General features: G+C 41.7%; 1 protein-coding gene across 1 annotated transcript in view; it reads left to right on the top strand.

Moving 5' to 3' along the window:
• Positions 1-18,140, top strand: part of DLEC1 (DLEC1 cilia and flagella associated protein) — a 36,224-nt gene extending 18,084 nt beyond the window's left edge. The window contains exons 21-38 of the mRNA XM_032183334.1: positions 5-158; positions 1,084-1,194; positions 2,706-2,836; positions 4,088-4,270; positions 4,770-4,837; positions 5,968-6,119; positions 6,666-6,769; positions 7,209-7,279; positions 8,150-8,367; positions 9,267-9,392; positions 11,081-11,203; positions 11,976-12,070; positions 12,177-12,261; positions 12,791-12,991; positions 13,884-14,045; positions 15,022-15,175; positions 15,783-15,906; positions 17,990-18,140. Coding sequence (XP_032039225.1) covers positions 5-158; positions 1,084-1,194; positions 2,706-2,836; positions 4,088-4,270; positions 4,770-4,837; positions 5,968-6,119; positions 6,666-6,769; positions 7,209-7,279; positions 8,150-8,367; positions 9,267-9,392; positions 11,081-11,203; positions 11,976-12,070; positions 12,177-12,261; positions 12,791-12,991; positions 13,884-14,045; positions 15,022-15,175; positions 15,783-15,906; positions 17,990-18,113 — 2,386 coding nt within the window. The 3' untranslated portion in view covers positions 18,114-18,140. The remainder of the gene's footprint in view (positions 1-4; positions 159-1,083; positions 1,195-2,705; positions 2,837-4,087; positions 4,271-4,769; positions 4,838-5,967; positions 6,120-6,665; positions 6,770-7,208; positions 7,280-8,149; positions 8,368-9,266; positions 9,393-11,080; positions 11,204-11,975; positions 12,071-12,176; positions 12,262-12,790; positions 12,992-13,883; positions 14,046-15,021; positions 15,176-15,782; positions 15,907-17,989) is intronic.
• Positions 18,141-18,151: the final 11 nt, after the last annotated feature.

The following is an 18,151-nucleotide window of genomic DNA, read 5'->3' on the forward strand; positions in this document are numbered from 1 at the left end:
CCAGTCATCTTCCTGTTTTTGTTGAAGTTCAGACCCCCCAAGCGTGCCTGATGTCTAGCCATCTAGCACTCACTGAAATTTATACTGGAATTCCTGTCAAAGCAACCAGCAAACTTTTTAACCAGACGCGGCTGCCAGCAAAATACCTGTGGGGAAAGGTAAGTGTGTTTCTGATGGATGGAGAATAAAGGGCGGATGGAAACTGTAATTTCTATCAAAAATACAAACAATAATTAACAGCTTTTCTGACGTGCCCTTTGAATAATGATTGCTGTTTACTGGCTTAGGAACAGGACTTCAGCTTGAGACCAGACTTTATGAAAAGATTAAACTCCCCGTTGTTGCTAATATGTTTTTCTGTCTGTCAATCATTTATTGGAGAATGGGTGGGTGGAGTGGAAGGGGAAAATAGGATCCAAGCTACCGGGGTGTTAAAGTGTCATGGCAGTTTAGGGTCTGCGTTTAATTCAGCAGAGCAAAGAGACAATGCTGCTTTTGAATTGTGTCTAAACTTAAATTCCACGTTCTGAGTGAGATTCAGTTCACAGTTTAGGACAGATAAATTTAATGTCAGTATGTGGGCTGCTTTCTGAACCCTCTTTTCAGTGAGGGGAAATTTGGGCAGGAAGTCAGTCACTAGAATATAGATGTTAATGTCGTTTTGGGTGCCACCAAATGTTTTTTGTGACCTTCAGGTGTCACTCAAGAAACTCTCTTGTAAGTCCTGTCACACCAGCCAGCAGCTGTTCTGTGTACCTGTGTTTAGGTAACTGAATCCTACCACATCCATACACTCAATGGCTTGTGACTGTAAAAGGGTCTACAGCAACTCTGCTCCCACTCCAGATCCCTCAGATGAGCACCTGAAGATATTTAAAATTAATCTAAGCACAGGTGAATCTTAACAGCCATGGGGGAATTGTAAAGCAAGCTTTGTCTCAGCAAACTGTGTTGCTACCTGAAAGTGTTCTAAACCTTAAAATAACTCTGTTTTTATAGTCCTCTGTGATCTGGAAAGAAAATCCAGAAGAAACAAAGTTAATTAATTAACAAAGTTAACTGTTTGTCCTGTCTGTTTGGCAGCTCGTTGGAAGTCAGGCAGCTTTCTGCTCTGCCACTGTGTCTCCAGCCAGTGGCACCTTAGGTCCAAATGAAGAAAAAGAATTCTGCATAGAACTGACAACCAACATCACGGTAAGTTTAAAAACAGATGAAATTTTATCAAATCAGCAATGCTGGCATTCTCATCTTGCCTCCATCTGGCAAAAGGAAGGATTATTATATACAAAATATAATGTTCCTTTTTTTACATACAATGTCTCTGAAATTGCTTTGCTTTAGAGGTAACCATGGTTGAAGGCAACCATTAAAGCAGTCCACATGGTGTGCAATTTTCTACCCTGCCTGTTTGTTTCCCAACTATATTTGTTTTATTTCTTTTTTTAAATGCTTATTCAATTACTCTTAGTGCTTTATCTCTTTTCATGGAGCATACAGATCCACACTTATGATTATCCCAAATAAAATATAGCAGACTGACATATATAGCACGTACTTGGTTTTCTGAATGCAGCTGGGCTCACGACATTTTGGTGTTTGGAAACAAATTAAAAGAGACTGCTGGGACTGAGAGTCTGCAAAATTAAAAAGCCCTGCAGGGTGTAGACTGTTCACAAACTTGTGAATTCAGCCATGGACTTTATGGGGGGCATTCAGACATCTGATTTAAAGCATCTAAATAAAGAAATTCCCTGTTCATGAGGTGTATTAGTTCCCACTAGAGTCACAGGAGACCTAAGTCACAGTTACTTGCTTTAAAGTAGGTGCTCAGGACCACTAGAGCTGCCCTAACATGTCTCTGATACACAGATGTGATACCAAACATGTGCATTTGGTATGTGTGGCATGGGATTCCAGTAGAGTTGAGCCTTTTTCATTCAAAGCTGGAAGCTCAGCAGGGCACACTGGCCATCTGAAAGGGCACTTCTGGTTATGGCTGGGGAGCTGAATCCCATCTTAGCCACCTGCAAGAAAGATTGCATTGTGAGTGAGCTAGATGGAGAAGTACCCTTACCGAATCAGTGGAGATCTAGAACTCATATTTGGAAATCACCTTTGTAGATGAACTCCAGGTCTCACACTTGCAGAGCTATGTTTAGAAGTCTAGATCTTGAGATGAATCCCAGTTTATTATTTTATGCAGGATGCACTGATTCATGTATTGGTAAGGCCAAAAAGGATGGTTGTATTGAATTAGCTAGAGTACTGGTGTATTGGTCACGTATTTCATCCTACAAGTCCTGCTTTAGACCCAGGTGGAAATGAAACATGTTTCTGGAAAATTATTTTAGTATGATTGAAAGTGATTAATGCTTAAAACTTCAAAACTTGAAACACAAGAAGCATATCAAAAATCACTAATGGAGCAGTTTTAACGTTACAGACAGATACAAATACAAAGATATGAAACAGCCACAAATTTTTTACCTTGTTATGTCCTTCTAAGCAAATCTGATGCTAGCAGGAAGTACACTCAAATCAATTCAATAAAAATTTCAGGATTCTGTTGTTCTGTGTGTTTGTTTGTTGCTTTGTTTTATTTTTGTCCAGTGTGGTTTATACACATTTTCTAACTAGTTTTCTTAATGAAGCTGCCTTTCCTCTGATCTTTGTTTCACAAACAAATTTGACTCTTCTCCTTTCAGGGTGAGCTGAAAGACCTTGTCCTTTCCTGTAGCATAGAAGACATGACTGAACCCCTCTTTCTGAGTATTTCTGGAGATGTGAAAGGACTGCACGTCACCTACTCAGTACCTTGTGAAAGTGGAGCTGCTAGGTAAACCAAGGCATCATTTAAAGTCATCTTCCAGTTGTGTTTGTTGAACAGTTTTAATAGGTGCAAAACCCTTGTCTGTCTGTAGAATACTTATACCCAAGTGTTTGATAGTATTAAAAACATCTAAAGAATGTCATGGCACGAGTAATGTTTGATAAACCTTTGCAGTTTTGTTGTAGCCAGATACAATATAGATCACCTGTATACCAAAGACTGTTTTTGGGGAAAAAAAATAATCTTTTAACAATAGAAGATGTTGAACTATAATTTACATATCTCTTTGCAAGGTTTTAGTGCTGTCATTTCATAAACTGGACAAAACATCCATGGTACCAGACTTTAAGGCAGATCATAATGACACAGTCAAACTTTATTTCCAAACTAAATGTTCCCGCATGCGAGTGCAGTGCAGAATTTTACAGTACCACCCTATAAGACTGAAGATCTCTGTGTATCTTGGGCTTCCAAATTAACACCACATAAATTACTTCTTTCCAGAGCAAAAGAACAATAGAGGAGAGAAAAAAAAAAAAAAGTTATTTATATAAGCTTTATTCTTCCTCCTGCTTTATGTAGACAGCAAGGACAGTAAAATGTGCTGGGACTATTCACTGAAGGGGGCGGAGTGAAGAAAAGGTACTGGGTTTGCACCATACCCAAATTCAGCATCCTTGTAAACCCAAGAGAAGAGATTTTGAGCTCTTAGAGCACTATTCCACTCCCACCATTGTTTAGCTGAAACAAACTGAATTAACAACTCTGAATTAATTAATTTGTGAATAATAAACTGGTGTGAAGTTAACTGCATATAGTGAAACTCATGGTTGTGTTATGTCTGTTCTCACATGTGCTCCTGGCACTTGTCACCTGCCAGGTGTCACGACACTTCTGTGTGGAGAGAGCATGAAAATTCCCTTTCTGCCTGCTAACTGAAGCGTGGGGCCTCTGTAGTCCATAACATGTTTGTGAGCTATCTTCTGCAGTGCCAAAAATGTGCAAATTCAGCTCTTACAGAACTAAACCCAATATCCAGTAGTTTGGACCATTAAGATTTCTTACTGCGCTGCCAGAGTTCTCTATAACTTGGTATATCTGATATACTTTTTTTTTAATATATGTAGCATAATTGTTCTCTTTTTGAATGTGGTTGTCTTTATCCGTTTCCTCATGCATATCTTAAATCTCCTGAAATTGTCTGTGGCATAAGAAAATAGGACTGATGTTTTAATACTTACTTTTTTTTTCTGACAGTGATGGAAGACAAATATTACAAAGCCCCTGTGATCTTCTCCTAGACTTTGGATCTGAAGTTACATTCAAAGACATAGTAAAACGTCAGCTGATTCTTACCAATCACACCGCAATCAGTGCACCATTCAAACTAGAAGCTGAGTATTTTACTGGCTACTCACCTACTCCAGAAGAAATCTGCCTGTAAGTCTTAACCTTTCTGTATAATAACTCAAATACTAATAGAGATCTGGATTAAAAATGAAATCAAGACACAGAGCTGTTTCCTGTGTCACAAGATGTACTTTCTGCTATTCTCCAGTGTTGGTTGATTATTATTTTTTTTAAAGCTCTCTGACTCTGGTAATGAAAAGTGCTGATGATATTTCCTGCAGGAACAGATCGCTTGCAGTGCCAGGACAGAAGTTTTAGCTGGCATAAATGGCAAAACACTATTGTTGCCAATGGATGTAAGTTGGTTTGTACCTGCCAAGGCTCTGTTGTGCTGGGTTGTACACAGCCTTACAACTCTTTTAAGTTAATTCTCACTTAAGGATGTTACTTCCAAAAGATACTTTGCAGGCAGTCCTTCTTTAAGTAATAATGGCCACTAAATGATTAGTCAGCTGGAGCTGTTATTTTAGCAGAGACAAGCTCATTTCACAGAATTGTCATGTGTTTTTTTTTATATTTTTTTTTCAAGCTCTTCAGGCCACCTGGTGAAAAGGAGAGGGCCCGTCACAAAACATGCAGCCAAAAGAGCACAGTCAGGTATGAGAAATAATTGTTATCCCACTCAGTGGAGAGAAGGCAAAAACCAGCTGACTACCACATTCAGCATTAAATCTGCCAGTCAGGCACATAGTTTTGTTTTTTTTTTTTTTCCTTGGAATGTTTGGCTAAGTCTACACTGTTAAACAGCTTGGTTCCTCACTTCATTCTTGAGGCTGAAACTCTGCATTGCATAAGCATTAGGTCATTTTTTTTATTCTTTTTTAAAAAGAAACCAACGGTCTTAAACAAAGATGGGTGATTCTACTTATAGTTAATTCCCAGTATGGACAAGATGTATAACCTTTGGCCATTTCCTTTCTGTGCTGTCTTCCGATACCATTGCAGCAGGCCTTTCTCCCTCAAACCCTTTTATTTATCTCCCCGCTGTAGAAAACTGCCCCACAGCACATCCATCATTTCTGATGCCTTGCACTGAAAACAATAATACTTGGAGCCACAGGGGACCGAGGGGGGGGGGGGAAGTGGGATCAAAATGCTATAAAGTGTGGATGCGTCTTCTGTATCCAAAATAAAACTTGGATATATTGGTAGCTTGCCATAGTGTTTGGTATTTGTTAAAAAGACAAAGCTTTTCAGCTGTTGAATTAGCCCTTAAGATTAGAAAAAAAGCTGTTCTGACAGATTCCATGCAAGCGTATTGATTTAGAAGACTAAGTGACTCAGAACGTGGAAGGGCTCTGCTCTTTGTAATTCACATTCTTTGTGTTGAACAGCATACAGAGGTAAACAGGCAGCTGCTGCTAATAGAAAGATAACCAGTTAGCACAAATTCCAGCTTATTTTTCCTCAAACTGAGGGTGTGTTTTTATGTAACCAATCGTTGCCTTGCATATCTCAGAGGCCTGGAACAGGTTGTTCGAAGGGAGACTATGAAATAATCTCTGCAAGAACTGACTCACTTAAACTGCCCTTTTTTTTAAGGCCCACTGCAGAAGGGAGTAAAGTGGTAAAAATATGGGCTATGTAAGTGATCCCATTTTCTTTGAAGCCAGTGAGGTTATCCTGATTAACACCAGCTAAAGATCAGCCCTCTGTTTTCTTTGAAAGGCTGACTTTGTTCCATTTCCTCAAAACTTATCAAATACTTCTTTGCTGTGCTCCTTCAGCATTTGCAGCAGCGCTGCTGTCTCATGGGAAGGGAGTAGCTTTCCATGTACAACCTTCCTCAGGAACTCTGAAAGCCTTCCAGCAGCTAATCATAGAAATAACAGCTTACAACAACATGTGGGGAGAATACCGCGATGATCTTGTCTGTAAGGTAGGTGGGGCTTGGTTTCAAATGAAATATTGCTTTGGCAGATTTGACACCAATTATATTTCCCAGATTCCTTTCTGTTAAAAATTCTTTTTCAGGTAATTAGCATGTCTGTAAAAGTTCAGGGTAGTTATTGCTACCATTACCTCCAACAACATGTAAGGAACAATTCCTTGCTCTTGCAGTTCTTGGTGTAGTTCTGGGGTAACGTGTCCCTGGGGAGTTTTCCATGTGTCTTTAAAGTAACTGGAGCAATTTTGACAAATAAAATCTGTTTGGTAGCTGGCCAGTGCACTGCTCTGCTCTACCAATACAATTATTAATTATATTATATGGAAAGGCCTCAGGGAAGCTGATTAATGTATGAGCTTTTGTATTCTCCTGCTGAGAAAAACTTTAGCTTATGAATTAGGTGCATATGAATTAGGTGCTTTTAAAAGATACAAGTCAAAACATATGAAAATCCAAACCGGTTTTCAAAACATAATTTTATAGCCAAGGTACTAGAGTTATATCTTGATTCTAATAGCAAAAAATCATTTTTAATAGGTGGGAGACTTACAAACTAAATTAATTCCTATGCAAATGACTGTGAAAGGCTGTCCAATCTTCCTGCAGATGACAGGACCACAAACACAGCAACCCATCATCAGGTACAGCCCAAAATACTGTCTCTCAGAGAAGTCAGACAATTAAGCACCACTGGGCAGTAGCCAACATATGTACCTGTTCCCATCTTCCTGTGATATAATGAGCAGGTCAGCACAGCGACTGCAGAAGTACAATAACTGCTTCTTTAACACCAATGCATTTGTCTCTGCCAGCATAATTAGAAAAGAATATGCAAACAAATCTTCCTGACTTCACATGTTCACCCTGAAATGTCTGAGACACAACTAAGACTGGAAGAAAGACTGATTAAAGAAAGTAATGTTGTATTTTGCAGCATTGGCCATGTGTTACCTGCTGGCCAAACTTAACAGGCTGCCAGTGCAGCCAGATATGCTCCAATTTAAATGAATTTTTATCGAAAAATTGTTTTGGACATTTATTTATTCTCTGTGTGTTCTAACAGCAGGTTTCCCCCCTCAGGTTTGGCACTCACGTTTCTGGAGGGTGTCCTGTCCTACGGAGTGTGCGGCTCAACAATCCCACTCCCTTTGGTAACACTAACTTTTGTAAAACAAACACCAACACTTGCATTGTGCTCCCTGTAATAATAAAAATAGAACAACCCATTAACATGTTAACTAACTGGCCTTGTTTCCTTATCAGGATGTTTTCTGTAAAGACATTGACAGTCTTACAGACGATATCTAAGCTGTTTTCTAACTTGGCTAGTACTGAAAAATAGTACAAGTTGTCTGGTCTTTATTTGAATGGTAGTATTTATTATTAGGGCATTATTGCCATGAGTATTAGTTTGCTGTCTGCAACAGTAAATCATCTGAGCTCCAGACAGAGGACAGGAAAATGTGTTACTGACTCAATGTGTTATTACTCTGAAACAGCACATCCCATCCTAGTGCATCTGGGCTTTCATTCCACATTGAAATGATGCAAATTCAGGATTTTCCATACTGTTTTTGTGAAATTCTCACCTGCTTCTTAGTGGCATCTGTGGCATCAGGCTCTTCCGTGTTTAGTCTTTTTATCTCAAGTGAGATTTTAAGCTCTGCAAAGCAATGCTCAATCACCTTTTTTTTTTTTTTTTTTTTTCCTGAATGCCACCAAAAATGTTTGCTTAGCAAACAAAGTACTTACCGTTTATTTTAATGTTTACATATCTTTTATGTTGATGTTATTGAAATTATAGTTTGGGATCTAGAGAGCTGTAATAAGGGTATGCACACATGCTCTTAAATCAATATCGTTTGTTTACAGCAAACATGGCAAAGCTTAACATGTACTCTAATACAAATCCAGTTGCTAGACAACAAATTCTTTACTTGATCTTCTTGTTCCATAGAGCCAACTAAGCTGTGAGTCTTCTGAATGACCAGAAACAACTGTCCTTTCTCCTTTCAATTCAGACATCTGCCTGGACTGGGAAACTTACAACCAAGTAGAAGATGATAAAAAGCTGGTGGACCTGTTGATGTTCTTTGGAGACCCTTTCCCTCCTAAGGACATGGATAAAAATGAGACTGCATCAACTGGTAGCAACTCGGAGTTGGAGATCGCGTTAGAATTGGATCAACCCCCCATTCCCTGTGGAAGCGTTTATCCAGCCTTGCAAACCACCGATGAGGTCAGCTGTTGGTCTGTTTTTTATACTGCTGCTGAGATACATGATGGGTTTCTTGGCGTGAAAGGTTGAAAACAAGAGCATGCATTTAACCAAGGCCTGGATTATTAAATGTCAGCTCCTCTCACAGTCAAAAAAGCAATACATGGGTAGGTGGCTATAGGTATCAGTAATCGGTTTCCAAAACAGACTATAAATAAAAAGCTCTTCATCTTCTCCTTCTCTTTAGGAAAGCTTAAAACAGTTCTTAAAACAGTCTTTGACAAACAAATCAATTTGGATCTACTTTTCTCATGGCTACTTTAAGTGCTGCAGTCAGAGAGCAGAATCTACAGTGCAGAGTTCAAATCACAGCTAATGTCTTGGAGGCATTTTTCCCAGTGCCAAACCAGACTGGTTCTGTTAGATGTTACCATGTTATAACAGACTCTAATATGTAAAGTTTTATTATAATATGGCAACTTACTGCTGTGAAAGACTGGGAACAACAGGGAGAAGGTGTTATGCAGGATCTAGCATAAGCTTCACAGAAAGCACCTTTTCTCTGTTTCAGCTCAGAAGGCATAGTTGTTCTGAAAACACCTCCAATGTTCCACGTGCAGCAAGGGAAAGTTGTTTCCCTAGAGTGCTGGGTTATATAATGGGCCTGGGATGTTTCAGCTGAGTGCTGCTCTTTGCTGAACAGGACCCAAGCATGCACATTTTTCAAGAGGTTTTGGTTTGGGGAGAGCAAACCTATGCATGAAAAAATGTATGTGCGGGACACATCCATGTGTCCAGCTTTTGTGCCAGAAAGAAACTGGAGCTGGCCATGCTTACGGACAGTTCCCTGTACACTTCACTTGCATTCCTGCTTTGCAGCGTAACCGTTTTAACCATTCCCCACCCTTGTGTCCCTGCAGTCTTCAGACACAGACAGCAAAGAGATCGCTCAAGGACCTGCAACGCAGAAGATTGTCTCTGTACTCATACGGCCTCATGAAGGGGTTCCTGCCAACAACCCCTACTCCGTCACTCCAAGACAGATAGTAAGCTGTACATTTCTTTGTGCTTAGATTTAGCATGTTTTCTGTAGGATAGCAGAGACAAACGAAAAGGAAGCTTGCATTTGGGGCAGAGACTACTAAACAGTAGGCCTGGGGGGTGAGAACAACTTCTCCCTTGGCTTGCCTCAGTGAAGTGTATGGTGTGAAGTGGGAGGCATCCAGCCTGATGCTCTAGAAGCACATTATTTAATCAGTGCAGATTTGCTAAGTAAAACTGGCAGGATTAGAAAGCAGGCTGCTGGGAAAGGGGTTTTCTGTAGACAACATTTCTGAATAAACAGTTGTAACCCACTGTATGTCAAAAAAAAAAAAAAAACCTGCTACCAATAGGGGCCACCTTGTCACAATTCCTTAGAAATAAGCTAAAGCTCTTGAAACATCTAACTATGAGTGATAGGGTTGCCCAAAACACCAGTGTGTCAGTTCTGATTAGCAAGTTTTTTGCTGAAGAGTTTCAGTTACAAGTTAGAATAAGCTAAAGAATACATTAAAAATAAAATAATATATGGAAATGGCTTCTGAAAGCAATGAAGCCTACAGTCAGCTCTGAGGTGATCTGATACTGAGATAGCTAAGATAACACAAGTGCCCCTTTGTGTAGAGTCTCTATTCAGCGTAGCTAGCAGAGATCTTGGCCCACGTGGAATGTAATTGATGCCTATAGAGCCATTCAGGTATTTTTTTTTTCAGAAATGTCCTCAATATTTCCATTATTGATCCAAGAAGGTCTGGTAGCTCAGGTGATGTGCAGCACAGCTACCCAGACCTGCCTCAAGTCCGTGTCTGTGAGCAAATAAACTCGACGTGACCAGACCCTGAAGCATTTTAGTACATGGCAGAGCTTTCTAGCTCCAGCCCTGCTCTGGCCCTGCTAGACCTCAGGCAGAGCTTCCTTATGTCCTCACTGCTCTGAGTGGGGGAACACGGTGCAAGGAGAGCTGAGCTAGCTCTGCTGCTTCTGAACATAAGTCCAGCAGGGCCAAACAGCTCACCCTGTGATCCCATGAACTCAGGGAGGCTGCTTTTTCACAGCACTAGCCTGACAGCAGCACACACCACATGGCCCGAGCTCACAAACTTGGCTAGACCTGGGCTGGTTCTGCAGGAGAAATTGCAAGCAAAAGTGTTTTTGCAGCAATAACACAGTTTAATCATGCAGAACCTCTTTAACCTGTACATCACAGGAAATCCCCTGTAGCTGGTTAGTACATTCCCTGCTGTTAGTAAAGTAAAAAATGGCCAAGAGTAAACTGAATTGTAAAACACTCATAATTCACACTTGTACCTCTTTGCAAAAGGTTTTTTATGTCTCTGAATACTGTCAGTTGTAGGAGTAACAGCTGAGTTAGCCTTGGAGGAAGAGTGGGAAGAACTGGGTAGAATTGGGTATTATTTCTAAAACCAGACAGGGATGTATGTGTGCTCAGGGGAGCTGTTCTGTGGCTGTGCTTAAACTGTTGATAAAATGGCCAGACTGATATTTGCAGCTGAAATAATCAAACCAGTTTTGTTGCCGCATGTTGTCATTTCAGTGCGTGCCCTGAGCTTAGCCCATTTCCAGGGGATTTCAGGCTCCTTGTGTAACTCGGTTTTAGCAGCTGAGCGCTGAGGTTGCTTGTGCAATCCCCGGCAGCTGCCTGCACGGCTCAGCAGGCGTCTCTCGATTGCAGGTGGTTCCAGGAGGTGGCAGCATCTCCGTTTGCATCTCCTTCACCCCGCATGTCCTCCCGGAGACCGTCACTGAAGTGCACTGTGAAGGGTTTGCGCTGGGATTCATGAGCCTAGACGACAAGGTAAACTGATATCCCAGCAGGGCTAAAGACGACTAGGAAATAATCGTTTCCATTCCTGTAATTTCACGTGCAGGCTGCTGTGTACTTGGCCAGTCTGTGCAAACAGTCCTCTTCCTGCAACCCCAAACATCCTTCCTTAATTTCATTAGCTGCATTTACCTTTTAGCTTGGAAGCTTTCTGGGGTGGGAATGTCAACATCTTGTTACGTCGTCTGGAGCAGTAGACCCCAGGCAATAGCCCAGGATTTGAATTGCTATCACAACATCAGGTTTTATTGATAACAAGAGCTAACAATGCAGCTGAGACTCAGGACTCTGAGTTCTGTTCCTGGCTCTGCACCAACTTTCCTGTGAGCTCTCGGACAGCACCTCTCTCCTCTGGGAAGCTTCCTCTTCAAAAACTGCAAGTGCAGCTCGTGGGCTGATGTGAGGCTTGAGCAGTGCTTTATGATTTGCTCTGAGATTCTCTGAGCTGAATCATTGCAAAGGTGCAAGGTAGAATGAATGAATAACAGAATATTTAGTAAAAACATCCCTAATGTTCCTTACTCCTGTAGGAAGCACTGTCTGTGTGTGTATTAAACACAGTCATGAGAGTCCAAATACTGCTCAACTTCTGCCATTCCTTGCACGTTGCCATCACATCTTACAAACAGGCAATACGTTGCCAAGAAGAATCCCCTTTTAGCTACCAGCCTCTCAAGCTAAAAGCAGGGCTTTAGGTTTTAGTGCTGTCATTTATCCAGAAATTCTGTTTGGGTTTTGTTGTCAGCTTGCAAAGACAGTGCCTGACAAGGTGCTCCGCAAACACGGCTACGATGCCCCACTGTTACGAATAGACCTGAGAGCCTCCGTAAGGCATGCTCTGTAAGTACCTTCACACTGACACCTCACACACTGACACCTCACACACTCACAGAATAAATCAGCCTGGAGGGAAGGGCTCTGACCAGCTCTGATTCTTTACACGCAGGTTAAAAGTAGACATGGATCACGATGGAGAAATGATGTTTTACTCTGTGGCAAGTGATCTCATACCGGATCAACCTCTGTTAGGAGTAAGTACTTCACACACAGATGTATTCTGTTGGACTGAGCTACTGTGAAAATTCACTGCTGCATACAATGGTTTTTAAAATATATCTTTACCAGTGTCCTGTTGCCATTTTCAATGTTGCACGTAGTTATATGTAAACTAAAAGGACTACAAGTACTTATTAGCCAGGAATAAGCATAGCTGGGCTCAGACAAAGCCTAGTTTATACATCTTCCTCTATTATTATTTTATTTGTAGAGGATTTCTTAAGTAGAAAAATAAGTACTTCTTTTCAATACATAAAGGTCTGATAGCAGAATGAGTCACTTAGAACAACATAGTCTGTTTCTGTGACCTTTGACATTCAAAGACTCTAACCTTATTACATTATTTGGGGATTTTACTCAAGAAATTTTGAAAAACACAAGTGAAAAATAATGGGCTTCTTTGGGATAGAGTCCTTCAGATCCCTGGTGCTGTTGAAAGACCAGACTAGCACGAAGCTCTCAAGGGAGTTTAAACTAACCAGTTTTGAATAATTTTTCTACCAGGTTTTGACAGATTCAGTAATGACTCAGAGTTTGAAACTCATCAATTGCACTAAGGTTCCTCTGTACTTCAGGCTCCTTCTGTCTACGCCCTTCAGCCTGGCCAGCACAGATCTCCAGAAGAGCACCAAAACATCCCACAGCAAGAAGGAAGAAACAGAACAGCAACCGCAACTTGTACTTTATCCCCAGCAAAACATGCTGGTAGGCTCAAAAAAAATAATCCTCTGCCAAAATAGATAGTTCAGTAATTGGTATGTTAGCATGGCCCAGATGAACCACAAGAAAAACACAACCAATATAGAAATTTCCCGATGTCAGGGGAACTAGTGGTGTATTAGCAAATGCTAATAACTGCAATTTTGCCTGCTATATTGCAGGTACAAAGTATTTTTCCACAGCGGCTCTGCTGTGCTTTTCTCATCAACTCTGACCTATTACAAACTCTTGCAGAAAGCCCTGTGTCATTTCTGGACCTGACCTAAATCAATAGCCAAATACATGCTGGACTAATTAAAAGACTTGCAAAACCTACATTCCCTCATTTCCTTAAATTAGATGCAGGCAGTTCAGAGAGAATAAATTGGTTAGTTTGGGGTGTACACAGTGACATTAAAGGAAGCAAAGTCTTGGATTCAAGAATTACCTAGGGTGCAAAAATGAATAACCCTCGGCTGCATTTTGAAGTGTGCTTCTCATTTTTCAGTGTTCATTTTGACTTAGAGGCACACAGGTCTTAATTGCACATGTGCCAGAAGAAAGACTTACATTTTTAAGACATCTTTGGGAATATGGTATTTGTAACCTCAGGAACTGAGCGCTTTTGTCTTGCTAGAGAATGTTTCTCTCCTGTGGTTCAGCAATTAGCTGTTCACCTTTACACTCCAGCTCTGTGTACTGGATTTATAGGAAATAGCTGTGCTTTTTCCTTAATGTCCATTAAAGCACTTTATTCCAGTGGGAATTTGGTTGCTGGCACAACACTTTTGGGTTCCAGTGGGAAAATGTGCACTCGGGCCTTTGAGCAGTGTTTACTTTGGATTTCCTGCACACAGTGCCATCTTATGTGACAGTCATCTGAATTCCTCTTCCACAGGTGAAAGTGTCATTCCACACAACTCTGGAGTTGCTTACCTATCAACATTTGCCAGATACCCAGATGCTTCCTGGATTCCAAGTGCTCCAGTTTGAGAACGGGGAGAGAAAGCTGAAGTTCAGTCAAAATCTGGTCATCGAATACAGTAACCACAGCACCCAGGTAAGAGGAGGATGGCAGCACTGGGCTATCAGCATCTTTGATTCAGAATGAACATGTCTTGGGGTTCACTGAGCTGTGAAATACAGCCACCTCTGGAGTAAACCTGTAGCATACAGTCAAAGCGAGTGGCCAGAGATTAGCAAAAGGAGATTGCAGTCTGTTGAGCCTGCAGGTGACTCTCCAGTTGGCAAAGAGGTTCTGGGTCAGCAGCCTAGTGTTCGTACCCCGTTTTCCTGCAAGAGCACTGTTTGCACAGCAGGAAGGCCTGGGTGATATGTCTCAATCAAAGGGCAGCATGCCCAGTCACAGTATGACTCTGTGTCCTGAGACACTGCAGGAAGCAGGACAGGCTCAATCAACATGCCAGCAACTGAGTCACCAAGCGCTGCCTCCTGCAGTACCCAAGCGCTTCTTGAAAATCTCCTAAGCCTGCCCAGCTCATGTGGTGTGGTCGTGGCCCACACACATTTAAAGACTGATCTCTTCCAGATGGAAAGCTATAACCCCCACCCAAATCTTCAGCAGTTCCAGTACGCTGCATTGTCTTCACACCAGGTATTTCTGAGGGCTGATCTGTAAGATCCGAGCACCGTATCTAAGATGTAGTCAACTTAATAATAATCTTGGGCAATCTGCACCAATTGAATGACTCACAGTGGGCCATATAAAGTCCTCGGGGACAACAAGATGTTGTAATGTCTGCATCTCCACAGAAAATCGTAATAACAAATCAGAATGTTCACTCTGTGTTACTGCATTAAGACCACAAAGATGAAAACCTGTCTCAAAGCAATGAAACAAGCAACAACTTCATTCATTCAAAGCTGTAGAATGGGGAACTGACTGTTACAGAAAGAACACAAAACAAGTACTCTTGATTCAGTGCCTGAGGTAAGAATGATCCAGCTGCAGCAGATACAAAACAATACAAAAAAAAAAAAGTGTTTTCTTGTTTTTCCTTTCCTCTCTTTTGTAGCTGGTCCCAGTGACTGCACACCTTACTGTCCCAGTTCTGGAGCTGTCTTGCGACATGGTGGATTTCAAGACCTGCTTTGTTGCACAGACCAAGACTGAACATGTCTTCCTGTCTAACAGGGGTGGCTGCAGAAGCTACTGGACTGCTTTGCTGGGTATTTGGGTTTTGCAACTGGGTTTCCTTGCTCTGTAGTTTCACTGTTCATTTTTTTTTGGTTGTTTTGGTTTTGTTAAGACTGCGTGCATTCACTCATATAATGATGTTTAGTCCAAACATACCAGGTCTGCTTCTGTTCCCACATATGTGGGGTTGTGGTGGCTGTTGGTTTTTGTTTTCATTTACATCAGTGTATCTCTGCTGGTTTCAGCCTTTACTCCAGATTTAACCAAAGGATGAAACCACAACCCTCACTGCTGGTGGACATGCTTTGCTCGTTTATAATACAATCCCAGGAGGCAACAAGCAGCAGCACCTCCTCACGAGGGCTGTTTGAGCTTGTGCCTAATGAGATCAACAACAGATGGACTTCAAAGGGAAGTAGATAAGGGTCTCATTATTCTGACACAAGGACATTGATCACTCCCCTTGATTAAAGGATGAAAATAGAAACTGGCCACATGCACAGAAAGCTTGTGACAGTGCAAAATATGATTTATTAGTTGGCACGAAAGGAGGTGCATTGTTTTGAGAGCTATATGCTGTACAAACTGATACAGAAGGTCTCATACTGCTTTGTTTGATATTTGCCCTCTTTGCTGCAGATGAACAAGAAAAGCATAATAATGACCTGGAAGTATTTTCTGTCTCCCCTCCTAATGGCATTTTGGAGGCACGTGAAGGGGACCAACCTACCAAAGATGTTTTGCAGATCACCTTTACTGCCAGGTATGGTTAACACAACTGAAATCTTGCTGTTAGTCCCTGTTGAGCCCAGACTCAAATTGTGAGTAGTCACTGAAAGCAGAGTTCTGCTCTGTTCCTGTGTTATCACGCCTTTGACACCTGTCAGTCTTGTGCTTCCAATCTCTTTCCCTCCACTGCTGCCACATACGGGATTTCTTTTACAATTCTCACCCTGAATTTCAGCCTTCAGTTTACCTACTTCAAATCACACCGTTAAAACAGTTGGCATGGCACACTGCCTGCGTATGACTGGATAAAATCCCTTTCTTTAGGGTCCTCAACAGAGTAAATCTCAGGCTCTGTCAAGTCAGTGCAGAAGCCGATTCAACAGTTAGCTCCTTTATGCATCTAGCACTTTATTAGGACAAAGAGAGAAATGTGTATGGAGTATTTCAAAATTCCAGTAAGAATCTGTCATGCCTGAAAGAGCAGTGTCTTTTGCAGTGCACTTCATTATAGTTTGTGCTCTAAAAGTTAAGTTTTTGAATTCCTTTACCTCAGAATATCTCCTGAGGAAGCAAATAGTGCAGAATGTTACTCGAATGCACTGAGACAATTTGTTTTACTCCTGCTTAGCTTGGTGCAATGTTTAGACTGAGTCGTGTTGATGTTTGGTGGAAAAAAAATCGATGCATTTTTGTTGTCTCTAGTCCAAAGGTTTTCTGTACAACAAAGATAGCGTGAGCTGCAGGCAGACAACAGCAAAGAGCACAAGAGATCAGATGCAAATAATTGTCTTTGTCCTATAAACAGCTGATATTGTTCTAATTACGTTTATGGCCAGCTTACCATAACCTTTTGTCAAGGCTGAGGATTACTTCTGAGTAGCAGAGGCACTGACCCAAAACCTTTCATTTCTTTGCTGTAATTAATGAGATGCAAATCCTGAAGGAAAACAGCTTTTGTTACAAATGATGTTTTTTTTGCTGAGATGGCCAGAGGAAAGGCCCCATGATATTCCTTCACACCTCCCAGAGAAGACAAGTAGGTTTGTTTTTTTTTTTAAGCTTCACTCATTACTTGGAAATTTTAACATCTTGGCAGAAAGTTTAGGATGAGCCTATCCCGGGGATTTCAGTGAACTCTGAACACTGCCGAGAGGGAAGTTTCAAGAAGCAACCTACAGGTGACAGCTATTGCTGGAACTTTGGGTCCCCTGGGCCAGGCCGTGAGCTCTCCACGCCTGGAGCTCCTGCAGTCTCAGCAGGATGGGGCCTGTTAGGCCTCGCTCTGAGCAGTGCCTTGCACCAGAGACGAACTTGGGCCACTCTCAACTCCTTAAATCTTTCAGCAGAGCCCTTTGAATCTGCCTGAAGCGCTTCCTTTTGCCTGACAACAGGTACCACAGTAATCAGCCTGCCAGGGAATTCCCAGCACTGCCGAGCTCAGCACCAGCATGGCAGTAGGAAGTGATGATACGGGAGGTGATTTTAGTGACTCACCTCCCTAAATCAGTGGTCTTCCTGCAGGATTTTGTACTAGGAGAAATAAGAGCTGCCTGTCAGACAAGACTCTTGCAGGCCTTTACAAGGGCAATCTCTGAGAGAGGTGCTTCAGCTGGAGGAGCCCAAGGGCGTTGGGTAGCACCAGCCTTAGGCAAATTACGCTGTAAGGCTTCCACTTAGCACAAGTGCTAAAACTCCACTTGCTGTAAGCCCTTTGATGTTCATTTACAATGTGGACTCGGTCAATTATCCCTTGACTTATTGGCATTGACAAACTTGTTTCAAACCTGTCAGAGGGGAGGAGCTGTCACAGCAACGCGGTGCAGGCAGATGTTTGTTCCCAAGTGATGCTAATTCCTTAGAGCTTGGTTTTATTTATTTAAACTCAAATTGACTTTCACAGATAGGAAGGCACTCAGGGTCTTCTTTCAACAATGAAATTAATAATGCAGTGTCTTTAGCTGAGGCAGAGACTGCAGCATTGCTTTAACCACCCCCCATATGTATGAAACTGAAGCCAGGTCTCTCCTTTTTCTTCCACAAAGTAACTAATATCATTCAAAACCATGGGGATAGGTCCAGCTATAACTGAAATGTCATCTTTTCCCTCTGCACTTTAGGAAGGCCATTGAGTACGAAGCAGTCGTGACCATTACTGGGATGCTGGGAGAGAAGGCTTGCACGCTGCACATCAGGGGACGTGGATCATACGATGGGAAGTACGAAGACCTGCATTTGATTTAAGCAGGACGGATGGCAAGGTAATAAGTCAGCTACAAAAG

The sequence above is a fragment of the Aythya fuligula genome, chromosome 2 (genome assembly GCF_009819795.1).
Source record: "Aythya fuligula isolate bAytFul2 chromosome 2, bAytFul2.pri, whole genome shotgun sequence".
Classification (NCBI taxonomy): Eukaryota; Metazoa; Chordata; class Aves; order Anseriformes; family Anatidae; genus Aythya; species Aythya fuligula.